This window comes from Bombina bombina, chromosome 2, assembly GCF_027579735.1.
Source record: "Bombina bombina isolate aBomBom1 chromosome 2, aBomBom1.pri, whole genome shotgun sequence".
NCBI classification, from domain to species: domain Eukaryota; kingdom Metazoa; phylum Chordata; class Amphibia; order Anura; family Bombinatoridae; genus Bombina; species Bombina bombina.
In genome coordinates, this window is record NC_069500.1 from 1,388,737,820 (window position 1) to 1,388,753,241 (window position 15,422).

The 15,422-nt window shown below is 39.6% G+C and overlaps 1 protein-coding gene across 1 annotated transcript in view; it reads right to left on the reverse strand.

Moving 5' to 3' along the window:
* The window catches only part of DNAAF9 (dynein axonemal assembly factor 9), a 643,469-nt gene that overhangs the window by 556,531 nt on the left and 71,516 nt on the right, over nucleotides 1-15,422 (reverse strand). The window contains exons 6-7 of the mRNA XM_053704320.1: nucleotides 4,306-4,412; nucleotides 3,584-3,661 (exon numbers count right to left, since the gene is read on the reverse strand). Coding sequence (XP_053560295.1) covers nucleotides 3,584-3,661; nucleotides 4,306-4,412 — 185 coding nt within the window. The remainder of the gene's footprint in view (nucleotides 1-3,583; nucleotides 3,662-4,305; nucleotides 4,413-15,422) is intronic.

The following is a 15,422-nucleotide window of genomic DNA, read 5'->3' on the forward strand; positions in this document are numbered from 1 at the left end:
GGAACCCTGATCTTCCAACAAAAAACTGTTAAAGATCTCAATAAGCAGACAATTTGGAGATTATGTCATCCCCTCATGTCTAATGAGGTGAGCCATTCGTAGTAGAATACTGCAGATTCCCGTATCCGTTAAGGAGATGATCCTCTAATAACTCAAAAACGTGTATGAGTAAAACACGAAGACACGCTATTCTGTAACAAAAGGCACAACACTCAGGAACAGCTACACCTGCAGGGAACTGTATAGGCCCACCTAAGGCCGGTAGACCCGGGACAATTGGGCACGAGCACAAATGCAAATAAACGTCTGGACTTTACAGACGCATAATCGCCAAAAATATGTGAAAGAGAAAACGAGCTGCAACCTTCAGGACGAACAAGCCGCCCTTTAAGGAGGTATAAACATAATCTGGGTTACCCGCATGTGTAGTAGTAGGGAGCGGTAGGGAACTCCCCTCTCGGAGGACAGAACTCCCAGAGATGGATGGCTCAGCAGACCCCCGAATCCCCTAGCCCGAGGAACAAGGCGCTCTAATACGGCATATCGAACATAACTGAATGACCTGTGTCAACAGAGCCAATTCACATTCTTCACAAGTCGAAGAATCTGAAATTTGAACAGTCTCAGCATCAGAATCCTCCATAACTGGATAGAGAATATAATAATATGGACTAAAGAAAAAACTTAGATGGCACCTGACACCCACAATGGCTGGGGCACTCACCACCTCCTAGAACCAGACACTAGCAGACCCTAATTTTTCAGTCGCCACACAGAAATTGAAGACCAGAACGTAAACACATCTAGTCACAAGGTGAACTGTAGAGTCCAAAAAAAAGCGCGCTTCTAAAAGGCCCTTAAGTTCTAAGCCAAGAGCCCAGTTAGCACTACACATAAGCAGATTGAATCACATATCAAACATGATTAAAAAAAAACCCTGTTCAATAATCCCTTGATTCATAGATATCAAAGGAGCCATATATATATATATATATATATATATATATATATATATATATATATATATATATATATATATATATATATAAATAAAAGTTATAAATAAGTTACAGTACATTCTGATGAAGTAAAATGAAACAATCTTACCAGAATCTACGCCGTGGAACAGGAACACGGCCCTTCAAGTGTGACAAATTGTAGCAGCGCCTCTGCCATGGACTTGAGAGAAGAAAGCAGGCAGCGAAGCTAAGTTTGACAATGCCAATTGCTTGTGGAGCTGTTAATCTGAGTAGGGATGGTTTTGCAGAAAGACTCTTCCTGCATCTTCGGACTCTAACTTTCATCCAGGCCCTCACTGAGAGACTGATAGGATTAACTAAAGTTCCCGTCCCATGTTGAAGAGTACTACCCTCCATAAGAGACAAAACAAATTCTGACACTTCTCTGCCAACCTCCTGGGACGAAAGGCAAAGATTGACTAGGGGATGAGGGAAGTGGGAGGAGTATTTAAGCCTTTGGCCGTGGTGTCTTTGCCTCCTCCTGGTGGCAAGGTTCTTATTTCCCAAAAGTAATGATTGCAGCTGTGGACTCTTTCCATTTAGGAAGAAAAATACAACAGTGTGTATGTCGTGAATAATATACACCAAAATAAATACTACTATGTTAGAGAGGCGGCTGCCTTCTCCCCAGATATAGAGAGGCGGCTGCCTTCTCCCCAGATATAGAGAGGCGGCTGCCTTCTCCCCAGATATAGAGAGGCGGCTGCCTTCTCCCCAGATATAGAGAGGCGGCTGCCTTCTCCCCAGATATAGAGAGGCGGCTGCCTTCTCCCCAGATATAGAGAGGCGGCTGCCTTCTCCCCAGATATAGAGAGGCGGCTGCCTTCTCCCCAGATATAGAGAGGCGGCTGCCTTCTCCCCAGATATAGAGAGGCGGCTGCCTTCTCCCCAGATATAGAGAGGCGGCTGCCTTCTCCCCAGATATAGAGAGGCGGCTGCCTTCTCCCCAGATATAGAGAGGCGGCTGCCTTCTCCCCAGATATAGAGAGGCGGCTGCCTTCTCCCCAGATATAGAGAGGCGGCTGCCTTCTCCCCAGATATAGAGAGGCGGCTGCCTTCTCCCCAGATATAGAGAGGCGGCTGCCTTCTCCCCAGATATAGAGAGGCGGCTGCCTTCTCCCCAGATATAGAGAGGCGGCTGCCTTCTCCCCAGATATAGAGAGGCGGCTGCCTTCTCCCCAGATATAGAGAGGCGGCTGCCTTCTCCCCAGTTAGAGAGAGACGGCTGCCTTCTCCCCAGTTATAGAGAGACAGCTGCTTTCTCCCCAATTACAGAAACTGCTGAATTCTCCCCAGTTACAGAGACTGCTGCTTTTTCCCCAGTTATAGAGACTGCTGCTTGTGCAGGTCTCAGAAGGGATAATAACCCCAAGCTGCAATATAGCTCTAAGCTTCCAAGTGGAATGTTGAAAATACAATAAAGAATATTTCTAAAAGGAGAGGCACTGCAAGTATATCCCATTTAGAGCCTAGCTTTTTAGAAACTATCTACACTATTGCCATTCCTGTTATCAGCATTTCACTTGGAAGCTTAGAGACATATTGAAGCTGGCGTTATTGTCCTGCACCGTCAAGAGGAGAGCTCTAGCTGAATCAAACAACAAATCTGATTTCATGTCCCTTTAACGAAACACTCCACACTAACTAACGTCACCTCTTTATATTCTCATAGTAAATCATGTATTTTAACACAAAAATTCCAGTTAACGGTTTAAAGAGCAAAAATATACACTTTTAAAGTTAAAGTCAGTCCCAAATAAAGGGGACTTTCATTCATGAAGTATAAAATACTTCATGCTGAAAGCTCCTTTACTTGTTTCAAGCGTTCGCCATTCTAAGCTGCTAAGGCAGCCCACGGCAGAACGCCGTTTTGCTAGAGAGGTGACGTTATCACCTCTTAGCAAATAGCGCGCTGGAAATCTTGCTCCCAAGGGCGCCAAGCCGGATATCCCGCACGACTATTGGCTAAGAGGTGAAAAAAATCACCTCTCTAGCAAAAGTGTTCTGCCGTGAGCTGCCTTAGCAGCTCAATATGGCGAACGCTTGAAACAAGTAAAGGAGCTTACTTCATGAAAGTCCTCTTTATTTGTTTCAATGGTCAATCTTAGTGTTTCACAAATGCTAGGACTGACTTTCACTTTAAGGCACAAGTAATAATAGATCTTTGTAAAAGACAATAATTTAAAAAATTATGAAACATCAAAACTGTATTTGTAAATGAGCTTCTTTTTCCAAAAATTTGTAAGTAAAAAATGTTCACATATATGTGAAGAGTATAGCTGTGAGGACCAGCACACACTATCAGACAATCAGAAACATCGACTCATAAGACCTCAACCTTGTCATAGTATATATCCTGACCACTTATTAGGAAGTCTGATCACAAATTTAAGATTGACTTCATAAATGTAAAATGGAGTTGAACGATGTGTGCAAATGAAAACTGGCAGTATTGTTTGGTTGCTGAAGGAGTAATGTTATTCTAATTTTTCTTTATAAATTTTACAAAAGAATGTAATCTTACTAGAACACATTGAAAAATCTAAACCATTATGTCACTTCACCTCCATGAGCAATGCTTCCAAAGAAACTGGATCCATTATGCTGTATATCTTCCAGAGTGACTCGCTAACATCCATTAGCTACAGAGAAAATTAAATAAAAAAAATATTAAACCGACCAAAAAAAAAAAAAGCACAACAGAAAATGGAAATTACAAAACAGTGCTCAAAAACATTCACTGCTGTAAGTCCCTTTTAATAAAAGAACCTTGCCTAAAATTTTGAAATGTGTTGCATGCAATGTTCCCGTTAAGGTGAACCGCATGCCACAACACACCATCAAATGGTCTAGCACATAAGTTCTTACCCATGCACCTTAGGCCCAAGAGAGCAGAAGGATGGGGACAGATATCTTCAGTTTCCTTCAAACACCAACACTGGGTTATAACCACCAAATGTCCTTGTTGCCCCCACCCTCCTACCAATTCAAAAACAAAGAAAGAAGGAAACAGAAGAAAAAGAAATAGGATAAGAGAGAAACATGAAAAAGAAGAGATACACACCTGCGTCCCAAAAGCAAAGCATAATCAGTAAAGTAACACACAATGCTTGTTACTTGATATGCATGTGTAGGACAGACAAATAGTTCCTTGTATAAGGATTCCCATTTAAGAACTTGAAAATATACACTTAGGCTTCCCCAAACCAAAATCATATCTAAGGCAAGTTTACTAAAGCACACCAGAATTAATGATAAAACTTCACCAAACACACCAGTTACATACCTCATGCTTCATTGTGAAGAAACCACCTCCACCTATGCCATCCAGTGCAAAAGCTTGTACGATTGGCCATTTTTCCACATTAAACATGTCAAACATTTGTAGGTGACCTAATTAAACAAAATAATCAGAAACATGTATATGTATGTATATATATTCTGAAAGAAGGACATGAAATGTAAATACTGTATATGTAAAATCAAGGGGCCTATAAATAAAATTCTGGTAAGATGCAGAATAAGGGGGGGGGGGGGGGTTGAGTTAAAAATGAAAATAACAAAATTTATGCTTACCTGATACATTTATTTATTTCTGGATATGGTGAGTCCACGGCTTGAGTAATTACTGTTGGGAATATCACTCCTGGCCAGCAGGAGGAGGCAAAGAACACCACAGTTAAACTGTTAAGTATCAGTCCCTTACCCACAACCCATAGTCAATTTGACCAAAGGGAAATGGAGAAAAAGGAGTAACACAAGGTGTAGAGGTGACAACTTTTTTAAAATAAAGGGTGGGGCCGTGGACTCACCATATCCGGAAATAAATTTATCAGGTAAGCATAAATTTTGTTTTTCTTTCCTAAGATATGGTGAGTCCACGGCTTGAGTAATTACTGTTGGGAACCAATACCCAAGCTAGAGGACACAGATAAGTAGACAAGACAGGTAGTCCTAAAAAGAAGGCACAACCGCTTGAAGAACCTTTCACCTTTCTCCCAAAAGAAGCATCAGCCGAGGCAAAAGTATCAAATTTGTAAAATTTTGAAAAAGGTATGTAGAGAATACCAAGTTGCAGTTTGACAGCCCAAGAAGAGGAAACAGCTCTTGTGGAATGAGCCGCAATTCTCTCAGGAGGCTGCTGTCCAGCAGTCTCATAGGTCAAACTAATAATACTTCGTAACCAAAAAGAAAGAGTAGTAGCAGTAGCTTTCTGACCTTTACATTCCCCAGAGAAACAGACAAAGGGGGCAGAGGACTGGCGAAAAAAAAAAGTCGCCTGTATGTACAATTTAAGAATTTAACATCCAACTTGTGTAACAAACGTTCTTTGGAAGAAAAAGGATTAGGATACAGAGAGGGAACAACAATTTCCTGATTTATATTTCTATTAGAAACAACATAAGGAAGGAAACCGAACTTAATACGAAGAACCGCATGCAATTTTAAGCAACTTTATAATTTACTCCTATTATCAATTTTTCTTCGTTCTCTTGGTATCTTTATTTGCATCCAAGTTATTTTTTGGGTTCAGCACTTGTTTATTGGTCGGATAAATCAATCCACCAATCAGCAAAAACAACCCAGGTTGTTCACCAAAAATGGGCCGGCATCTAACCTTACATTCTTGCTTTTCAATTAAAGATACCAAGAGAATAAAGAAAATTTGGTAATAGGAATAAATTAGAAAGTTGCTATCTGAATCACGAAAGAAAACATTTGGGTTCAGTGTCCCTTTAAGCCTCCAAGGAAGAGCAACAGACTTAACTGACAAAAAGATTGCACATCTCCCAAACGTTTATGTAGTAAAACTGATAAAGCAGAAATCTGATCCTTCAGGTTACTGACTGACAATCCCTTCTCCAGGCCTTTCTGAAGAAAAGATAACATTTTAAGAATTTTCTAATTCTACTCCAAGAGTAGCCCTTGGATTCACACCAATAAAGATAGATATTTACACCATATCTTATAGTAAATCTGTCTAGTAACTGAATCATGGTCTCAATGACCAACTCAGAAAAAAACACACTTAGATAGAATTAAGCGTTCAATCCCCAAGCAGTCAGCTTCAGAGAAACGAGATTTGGATGAAGGAAGGGACCCTGAATCAGGAGGTCCTTCCTCAGAGGTAGTCTCCAAAGGCACTGAGCTTTTAAAGAGACAGTCAACACCAGAATTTTTGTTGTTTTAAAAGATAGATAATCCCTTAATTACCAATTATCCAGTTTTGCACAACCAACACAGTTATAATTATACACGTTTTACCTCTGTAATTACCTTGTATCTAAGCCTCAGCAGACTGCCCCCTTATTTCAGTTCTTTTGACAGACTTGCATTTTAGCCAATCAGAGCTGTCTCCATGGTAAATTCACGTGCATGAGCTCAATGTTATCTATATGAAACAGGTGAACTAATTCCCTCTAGTGGTGAAAAACTATCAAAATGCATTTAGATTAGAGGCGGCCTTCAAGGTCTAAGAAATTAGCACATGAACCTCCTAGGTTTAGCTTTCGACTAAGAATACCAAGAGAACAAAGCAAAATTGGTGATAAAAGTAAATTGGAAAGTTTTTTAAAATTACATGCCCTATTTGACAGATGTTCCTGAGAAATCCACCACGGGAGAGAATCCCATGACGACTGATCTAACTATTCTCTGAGATAGATCTGCATGGTTGCCATTCCATTGTCTGAGCATGCACAACTGGAGAGCTCTCAAATAGAATCGAGCAAAAGGAATGATGTCCATGGAAGCCACCATCAGACCGATTACCTCCATACATTGAGCCACTGAAGGATGAGCAGAAGCCTGAAAAGAGAGGCAAGAGGAAATGATTTTGTTTTTCCTGACCTCTGTCAGAAAAATCTTCATCAATAGAGGCTCTATTATGGTCTCAAAGACCATAGCAGGGGAAAATGAGCTTTTTTCCAGATTCACATTCCAACTGTGGGAACAAAGAACATATATATATATATATATATATATATATATATATATATATATATATATATATATATATATATATATATATATATATATATATATATATATATATATATATATATATATATATATATATATATATAGTCTCCATCTTGTAGGATGGAACTTTGAGAAACTTGTTTAGACACTTCAAGTCTAGAATGGGACGGAAAGTTCCCTTTTTTTTGGGAACTACAAATAGGTTGGAGTAGAACCTGAGACCATGTTCCTGCACTGGAACTGGAACTATCACTCCCAGAGAGGAAAGATGTTGTATACATTTCAAGAACGCCTCTCTCTTTATCTGGTCTGCAGATAATCTTAAGAGAAGGAATCTGCCTCTGGGAGGTAAAGTCTTGAATTCCAATTTGTAACCTTGGGATACTATGTCCACAGTCCAGGGATCTGGGACATCTCGTATCCAGGCTTGAGAGAACAAAGAAAGTCTGCCCCCCCACCTAATCCGATCCCGGTTCGGGGGCAAACCCTTCATGCTGATTTGGAATCAGCTGCGGGTTTCTTTGATTGTTTCCCCTTGTTCCAAGACTGATTGGGTTTCCAAGAAGACTTGGATTGTTCCTGCTTGGAAGAAGAAGGGGAAGGCTTTCCTCTGAAGTTACGAAAGGAACTAAAAAATTCCTCTGACGTCCTTTAAGCCTATTCTTCTTATCTTGAGGTAGAAAAGACCCTTTTCCACGCGTAATATCGAGATAATTTCTGCCAAACTGGGTTTTGCCCTTGTAAGGAAATCGCCAGAAGCTTGACTTTAGAGGAAACGTCTGCAAAACAGGATTTGCAACCATAACGCCTTGTGGGCTAGGACAGCGAAACTAGAAGTTTTAGCTCCTAGTCTAACAACCTGTAAAATGGCATCTGCAATAAAGGAATTGGAAGTGATTTTGATAGAGCATGCAATTTTAAACAACTTTCTAATTTACGTCTATTATCAATTTTTCTTCGTTCTCTTGCTATCTTTATTTGAAAAAGAAGGCATCTAAGCTTTTTTGGGGGTTCAGAACTCTGTACTGCACGTGTTTATTGGTGGGTGAATTTATCCACCAATCACCAAAAATGGGCCGGCATCTAAACTTACATTCTTGCATTTGAAATAAAGATACCAAGAGAATGAAGAAAATTTGATAAGATGAGTAAATTAGAAAGTTGCTTAAAATTGCATGCTCTATCTGAATCACAAAACATAATTTATGTAAGAACTTACCTGATAAATTCATTTCTTTCATATTAACAAGAGTCCATGAGCTAGTGACGTATGGGTTATACATTCCTACCAGGAGGGGCAAAGTTTCCCAAACCTTAAAATGCCTATATATACACCCCTCACCACACCCACAAATCAGTTTAACGAATAGCCAAGAAGTGGGGTGATAAGAAAAAAAGTGCGAAGCATATAAAATAAGGAATTGGAATAATTGTGCTTTATACAAAAAAATCATAACCACCACAAAAAAGGGTGGGCCTCATGGACTCTTGTTAATATGAAAGAAATGAATTTATCAGGTAAGTTCTTACATAAATTATGTTTTCTTTCATGTAATTAACAAGAGTCCATGAGCTAGTGACGTATGGGATAATGACTACCCAAGATGTGGATCTTTCCACACAAGAGTCACTAGAGAGGGAGGGATAAAATAAAGACAGCCAATTCCTGCTGAAAATAATCCACACCCAAAATAAAGTTTAACGAAAAACATAAGCAGAAGATTCAAACTGAAACCGCTGCCTGAAGAACTTTTCTACCAAAAACTGCTTCAGAAGAAGAAAATACATCAAAATGGTAGAATTTAGTAAAAGTATGCAAAGAGGACCAAGTTGCTGCTTTGCAGATCTGGTCAACCGAAGCTTCATTCCTAAACGCCCAGGAAGTAGATACTGACCTAGTAGAATGAGCTGTAATTCTCTGAGGCGGAATTTTACCCGACTCAACATAGGCAAGATGAATTAAAGATTTTAACCAAGATGCCAAAGAAATGGCAGAAGCTTTCTGGCCTTTCCTAGAACCGGAAAAGATAACAAATAGACTAGAAGTCTTACGGAAAGATTTCGTAGCTTCAACATAATATTTCAAAGCTCTAACAACATCCAAAGAATGCAACGATTTCTCCTTAGAATTCTTAGGATTAGGACATAATGAAGGAACCACAATTTCTCTACTAATGTTGTTGGAATTCACAACTTTAGGTAAAAATTCAAAAGAAGTTCGCAACACCGCCTTATCCTGATGAAAAATCAGAAAAGGAGACTCACAAGAAAGAGCAGATAATTCAGAAACTCTTCTAGCAGAAGAGATGGCCAAAAGGAACAAAACTTTCCAAGAAAGTAATTTAATGTCCAATGAATGCATAGGTTCAAACGGAGGAGCTTGAAGAGCTCCCAGAACCAAATTCAAACTCCAAGGAGGAGAAATTGACTTAATGACAGGTTTTATACGAACCAAAGCTTGTACAAAACAATGAATATCAGGAAGAATAGCAATCTTTCTGTGAAAAAGAACAGAAAGAGCGGAGATTTGTCCTTTCAAAGAACTTGCGGACAAACCCTTATCTAAACCATCCTGAAGAAACTGTAAAATTCTCGGTATTCTAAAAGAATGCCAAGAAAAATGATGAGAAAGACACCAAGAAATATAAGTCTTCCAGACTCTATAATATATCTCTCGAGATACAGATTTACGAGCCTGTAACATAGTATTAATCACGGAGTCAGAGAAACCTCTTTGACCAAGAATCAAGCGTTCAATCTCCATACCTTTAAATTTAAGGATTTCAGATCCGGATGGAAAAAAGGACCTTGCGACAGAAGGTCTGGTCTTAACGGAAGAGTCCATGGTTGGCAAGATGCCATCCGGACAAGATCCGCATACCAAAACCTGTGAGGCCATTCCGGAGCTATTAGCAGAACAAACGAGCATTCCCTCAGAATCTTGGAGATTACTCTTGGAAGAAGAACTAGAGGCGGAAAGATATAGGCAGGATGATACTTCCAAGGAAGTGATAATGCATCCACTGCCTCCGCCTGAGGATCCCGGGATCTGGACAGATACCTGGGAAGTTTCTTGTTTAGATGAGAGGCCATCAGATCTTTCTCTGGGAGCCCCCACATTTGAACAATCTGAAGAAATACCTCTGGGTGAAGAGACCATTCGCCCGGATGCAACGTTTGGCGACTGAGATAATCCGCTTCCCAATTGTCTACACCTGGGATATGAACCGCAGAGATTAGACAGGAGCTGGATTCCGCCCAAACCAAAATTCGAGATACTTCTTTCATAGCCAGAGGACTGTGAGTCCCTCCTTGATGATTGATGTATGCCACAGTTGTGACATTGTCTGTCTGAAAACAAATGAACGATTCTCTCTTCAGAAGAGGCCAAAACTGAAGAGCTCTGAAAATTGCACGGAGTTCCAAAATATTGATCGGTAATCTCACCTCCTGAGATTCCCAAACTCCTTGTGCCGTCAGAGATCCCCACACGGCTCCCCAACCTGTGAGACTTGCATCTGTTGAAATTACAGTCCAGGTCGGAAGAACAAAAGAAGCCCCCTGAATTAAACGATGGTGATCTGTCCACCACGTTAGAGAGTGTCGAACAATCGGTTTTAAAGATATTAATTGATATATCTTCGTGTAATCCCTGCACCATTGGTTCAGCATACAGAGCTGAAGAGGTCGCATGTGAAAACGAGCAAAGGGGATCGCGTCCGATGCAGCAGTCATAAGACCTAGAATTTCCATGCATAAGGCTACCGAAGGGAATGATTGAGACTGAAGGTTTCGACAAGCTGTAATCAATTTTAGACGTCTCTTGTCTGTTAAAGACAGAGTCATGGACACTGAATCTATCTGGAAACCCAGAAAGGTTACCCTTGTTTGAGGAATCAAAGAACTTTTTGGTAAATTGATCCTCCAACCATGATCTTGAAGAAACAACACAAGTCGATTCGTATGAGACTCTGCTAAATGTAAAGACTGAGCAAGTACCAAGATATCGTCCAAATAAGGAAATACCACAATACCCTGTTCTCTGATTACAGACAGAAGGGCACCGAGAATCTTTGTGAAAATTCTTGGAGCTGTAGCAAGGCCAAACGGTAGAGCCACAAATTGGTAATGCTTGTCTAGAAAAGAGAATCTCAGGAACTGATAATGATCTGGATGAATCGGAATATGCAAATATGCATCCTGTAAATCTATTGTGGACATATAATTCCCTTGCTGAACAAAAGGCAATATAGTCCTTACAGTTACCATCTTGAACGTTGGTATCCTTACATAACGATTCAATAATTTTAGATCCAGAACTGGTCTGAAGGAATTCTCCTTCTTTGGTACAATGAAGAGATTTGAATAAAACCCCATCCCCTGTTCCGGAACTGGAACTGGCATAATTACTCCAGCCAACTCTAGATCTGAAACACAATTCAGAAATGCTTGAGCTTTCACTGGATTTACTGGGACACGGGAAAGAAAAAATCTCTTTGCAGGAGGTCTCATCTTGAAACCAATTCTGTACCCTTCTGAAACAATGTTCTGAATCCAAAGATTGTGAACAGAATTGATCCAAATTTCTTTGAAAAAACGTAACCTGCCCCCTACCAGCTGAACTGGAATGAGGGCCGTACCTTCATGTGAACTTAGAAGCAGGCTTTGCCTTTCTAGCAGGCTTGGATTTATTCCAGACTGGAGATGGTTTCCAAACTGAAACTGCTCCTGAGGACGAAGGATCAGGCTTTTGTTCTTTGAAACGAAAGGAACGAAAACGATTGTTAGCCCTGTTTTTACCTTTAGATTTTTTATCCTGTGGTAAAAAAGTTCCTTTCCCACCAGTAACAGTTGAAATAATAGAATCCAACTGAGAACCAAATAATTTGTTTCCCTGGAAAGAAATGGAAAGTAGAGTTGATTTAGAAGCCATATCAGCATTCCAAGTCTTAAGCCATAAAGCTCTTCTGGCTAAGATAGCCAGAGACATAAACCTAACATCAACTCTAATAATATCAAAAATGGCATCACAGATAAAATTATTAGCATGCTGGAGAAGAATAATAATATCATGAGAATCACGATTTGTTACTTGTTGCGCTAGAGTTTCCAACCAAAAAGTTGAAGCTGCAGCAACATCAGCCAATGATATAGCAGGTCTAAGAAGATTACCTGAACACAGATAAGCTTTTCTTAGAAAAGATTCAATTTTTCTATCTAAAGGATCCTTAAACGAGGTACCATCTGACGTAGGAATGGTAGTACGTTTAGCAAGGGTAGAAATAGCCCCATCAACTTTAGGGATTTTGTCCCAAAATTCTAACCTGTCAGGCGGAACAGGATATAATTGCTTAAAACGTTTAGAAGGAGTAAATGAATTACCCAATTTATCCCATTCTTTGGAAATTACTGCAGAAATAGCATTAGGAACAGGAAAAACTTCTGGAATAACCACAGGAGCTTTAAAAACCTTATCCAAACGTATAGAATTAGTATCAAGAGGACTAGAATCCTCTATTTCTAAAGCAATTAGTACTTCTTTAAGTAAAGAGCGAATAAATTCCATCTTAAATAAATATGAAGATTTATCAGCATCAATCTCTGAGATAGAATCCTCTGAACCAGAAGAGTCCAAAGAATCAGAATGATGGTGTTCATTTAAAAATTCATCTGTAGAGAGAGAAGATTTAAAAGACTTTTTACGTTTACTAGAAGGAGAAATAACAGACAAAGCCTTCTTTATGGATTCAGAAACAAAATCTCTTATGTTATCAGGAACATTCTGCACCTTAGATGTTGAGGGAACTGCAACAGGCAATGGTACATTACTAAAGGAAATATTATCTGCTTTAACAAGTTTGTCATGACAATTATTACAAACAACAGCTGGAGGAATAGCTACCAAAAATTTACAGCAGATACACTTAGCTTTGGTAGATCCAGCAGGCAGTGATTTTCCTGTAGTATCTTCTGGCTCAGATGCAACGTGAGACATCTTGCAATATGTAAGAGAAAAAACAACATATAAAGCAAAATAGATCAAATTCCTTATAAGACAGTTTCAGGAATGGGAAAGAATGCCAAATATCAAGCTTCTAGCAACCAGAAGCAAATGAAAAATGAGACTGAAATAATGTGGAGACAAAAGCGACGCCCATATTTTTTAGCGCCAAATAAGACGCCCACATTATTTGGCGCCTAAATGCTTTTGGCGCCAAAAATGACGCCACATCCGGAACGCCGACATTTTTGGCGCAAAATAACGTCAAAAAATGACGCAACTTCCGGCGACACGTATGACGCCGGAAACGGAAAAGAATTTTTGCGCCAAAAAAGTCCGCGCCAAGAATGACGCAATAAAATGAAGCATTTTCAGCCCCCGCGAGCCTAACAGCCCACAGGGAAAAAAGTCAAATTTTTGAGGTAAGAAAAATATGATAATTCAATGCATAATCCCAAATATGAAACTGACTGTCTGAAAATAAGGAAAGTTGAACATTCTGAGTCAAGGCAAATAAATGTTTGAATACATATATTTAGAACTTTATAAATAAAGTGCCCAACCATAGCTTAGAGTGTCACAGAAAATAAGACTTACTTACCCCAGGACACTCATCTACATGTTTGTAGAAAGCCAAACCAGTACTGAAACGAGAATCAGTAGAGGTAATGGTAAATATAAGAGTATATCGTCGATCTGAAAAGGGAGGTAAGAGATGAATCTCTACGACCGATAACAGAGAACCTTATGAAATAGACCCCGTAGAAGGAGATCACTGCATTCAATAGGCAATACTCTCTTCACATCCCTCTGACATTCACTGCACGCTGAGAGGAAAACCGGGCTCCAACTTGCTGCGGAGCGCATATCAACGTAGAATCTAGCACAAACTTACTTCACCACCTCCCTTGGAGGCAAAGTTTGTAAAAACTGATTTGTGGGTGTGGTGAGGGGTGTATATATAGGCATTTTAAGGTTTGGGAAACTTTGCCCCTCCTGGTAGGAATGTATAACCCATACGTCACTAGCTCATGGACTCTTGTTAATTACATGAAAGAAAAGAAAACATTTGGGTTCAGTGTCCCTTTAAGAGCTTTAATCCTATCTTGAATTTCATCCAAGGAAGTCTCTACTTGAAGGGAATCAGACAAGGCATTGTACCAATAGTCACGGTGGCAATACACACCGCAGGTTGCCATTGGAGACCTTGATGAACATAAATCTTTTTCAAATAAGCCTCCAGCTTTTTGTCCATTGGATCTTTAAAAGAGCAGCTATCCTCAAAAGGAATAGTGGTTCTTTTAGCCAAAGTGGAAATGGCCCCTTCAACTTTGGGTACAGTATACCAAGGGTCTTTAATGAAGTCCTTGACAGGAAACATTTTCTTAAAAATGGGAGACAGGGAAAAAAAGACACCCCTGGTTTCTCCCATTCCTGTGAGATAATCTCCCTAGAACGGTCCGGCACAGGAAAAACCTCTGAAGTAGAAAGTTCATCAAAGAAACTATTAAGTTTACTAGATTTCTTAGGAGTGACAATGACAGGGGTATTAGAGTCATCTAAAGTAGCTAAACCCTCTTAACAATACAAGAATGTGTTCAAGTTTAAATCTGAAGGATACCACCTCAGTCTCAGAAGAAGGAATTATAGTGCCTGAATCTGAGATTTCACCCTCAGAAAGTCCAAATGTATCTTCCTCATCAGACTTATGAGAAAGGACAACTTGGTAAGCAGAACTGAGGACAGGCACCTTACTTTCTGAATTTCTAGATTTCCTCTTGCGTTTTCCCTGTAATCTGGGAATCGCAACTAATGCCACAGATACCGCTGAAGATATCTGGGCAGGAATTTCTGCTTTTAAATAAACTCCACTAGGACTTAGAGGAACTGCAGGGCACTGCATGTGACGCCATTGAGGCTTGGGACGTAGCAGGAGAAAGCTGAGGTATTATTTTAACAGCATCATCCTGAGAGACATTAGGCTAAAAAAAATTATCTTTATTTTGCAAGGTTTTCTTGACACATGAAGAACAAAATTGCATAGGAGCTGCAATTTGTGCATCTAAACATAATAAGCATGAATTCATGAGAGCATGCTCTTGCTCCATATCAGACATGTTGTGAAACAGTAAATAAACTTGTACAGTTAAGTTTTAAAGATTTTAATATTCAATTAAAATAAGCCGAGGAAAAAAATTACTTTAAATTTTATCCCAAATTAGGATCGATCCCCAGCTAAAATTATGTGAGAAAAGTGAAGAAAAAAAAACATTTAATAAACATCAAATAAACTTCTAACATACCCCTCAGGCAACCACACACCTCAATTACTGAGGTGCCTTACCGCTACCAATTAAGACCAGATCACCCAGAAATGGAGAAAAACAACTTTATGAAGTAAAGCCGGTCATGTGATCGCA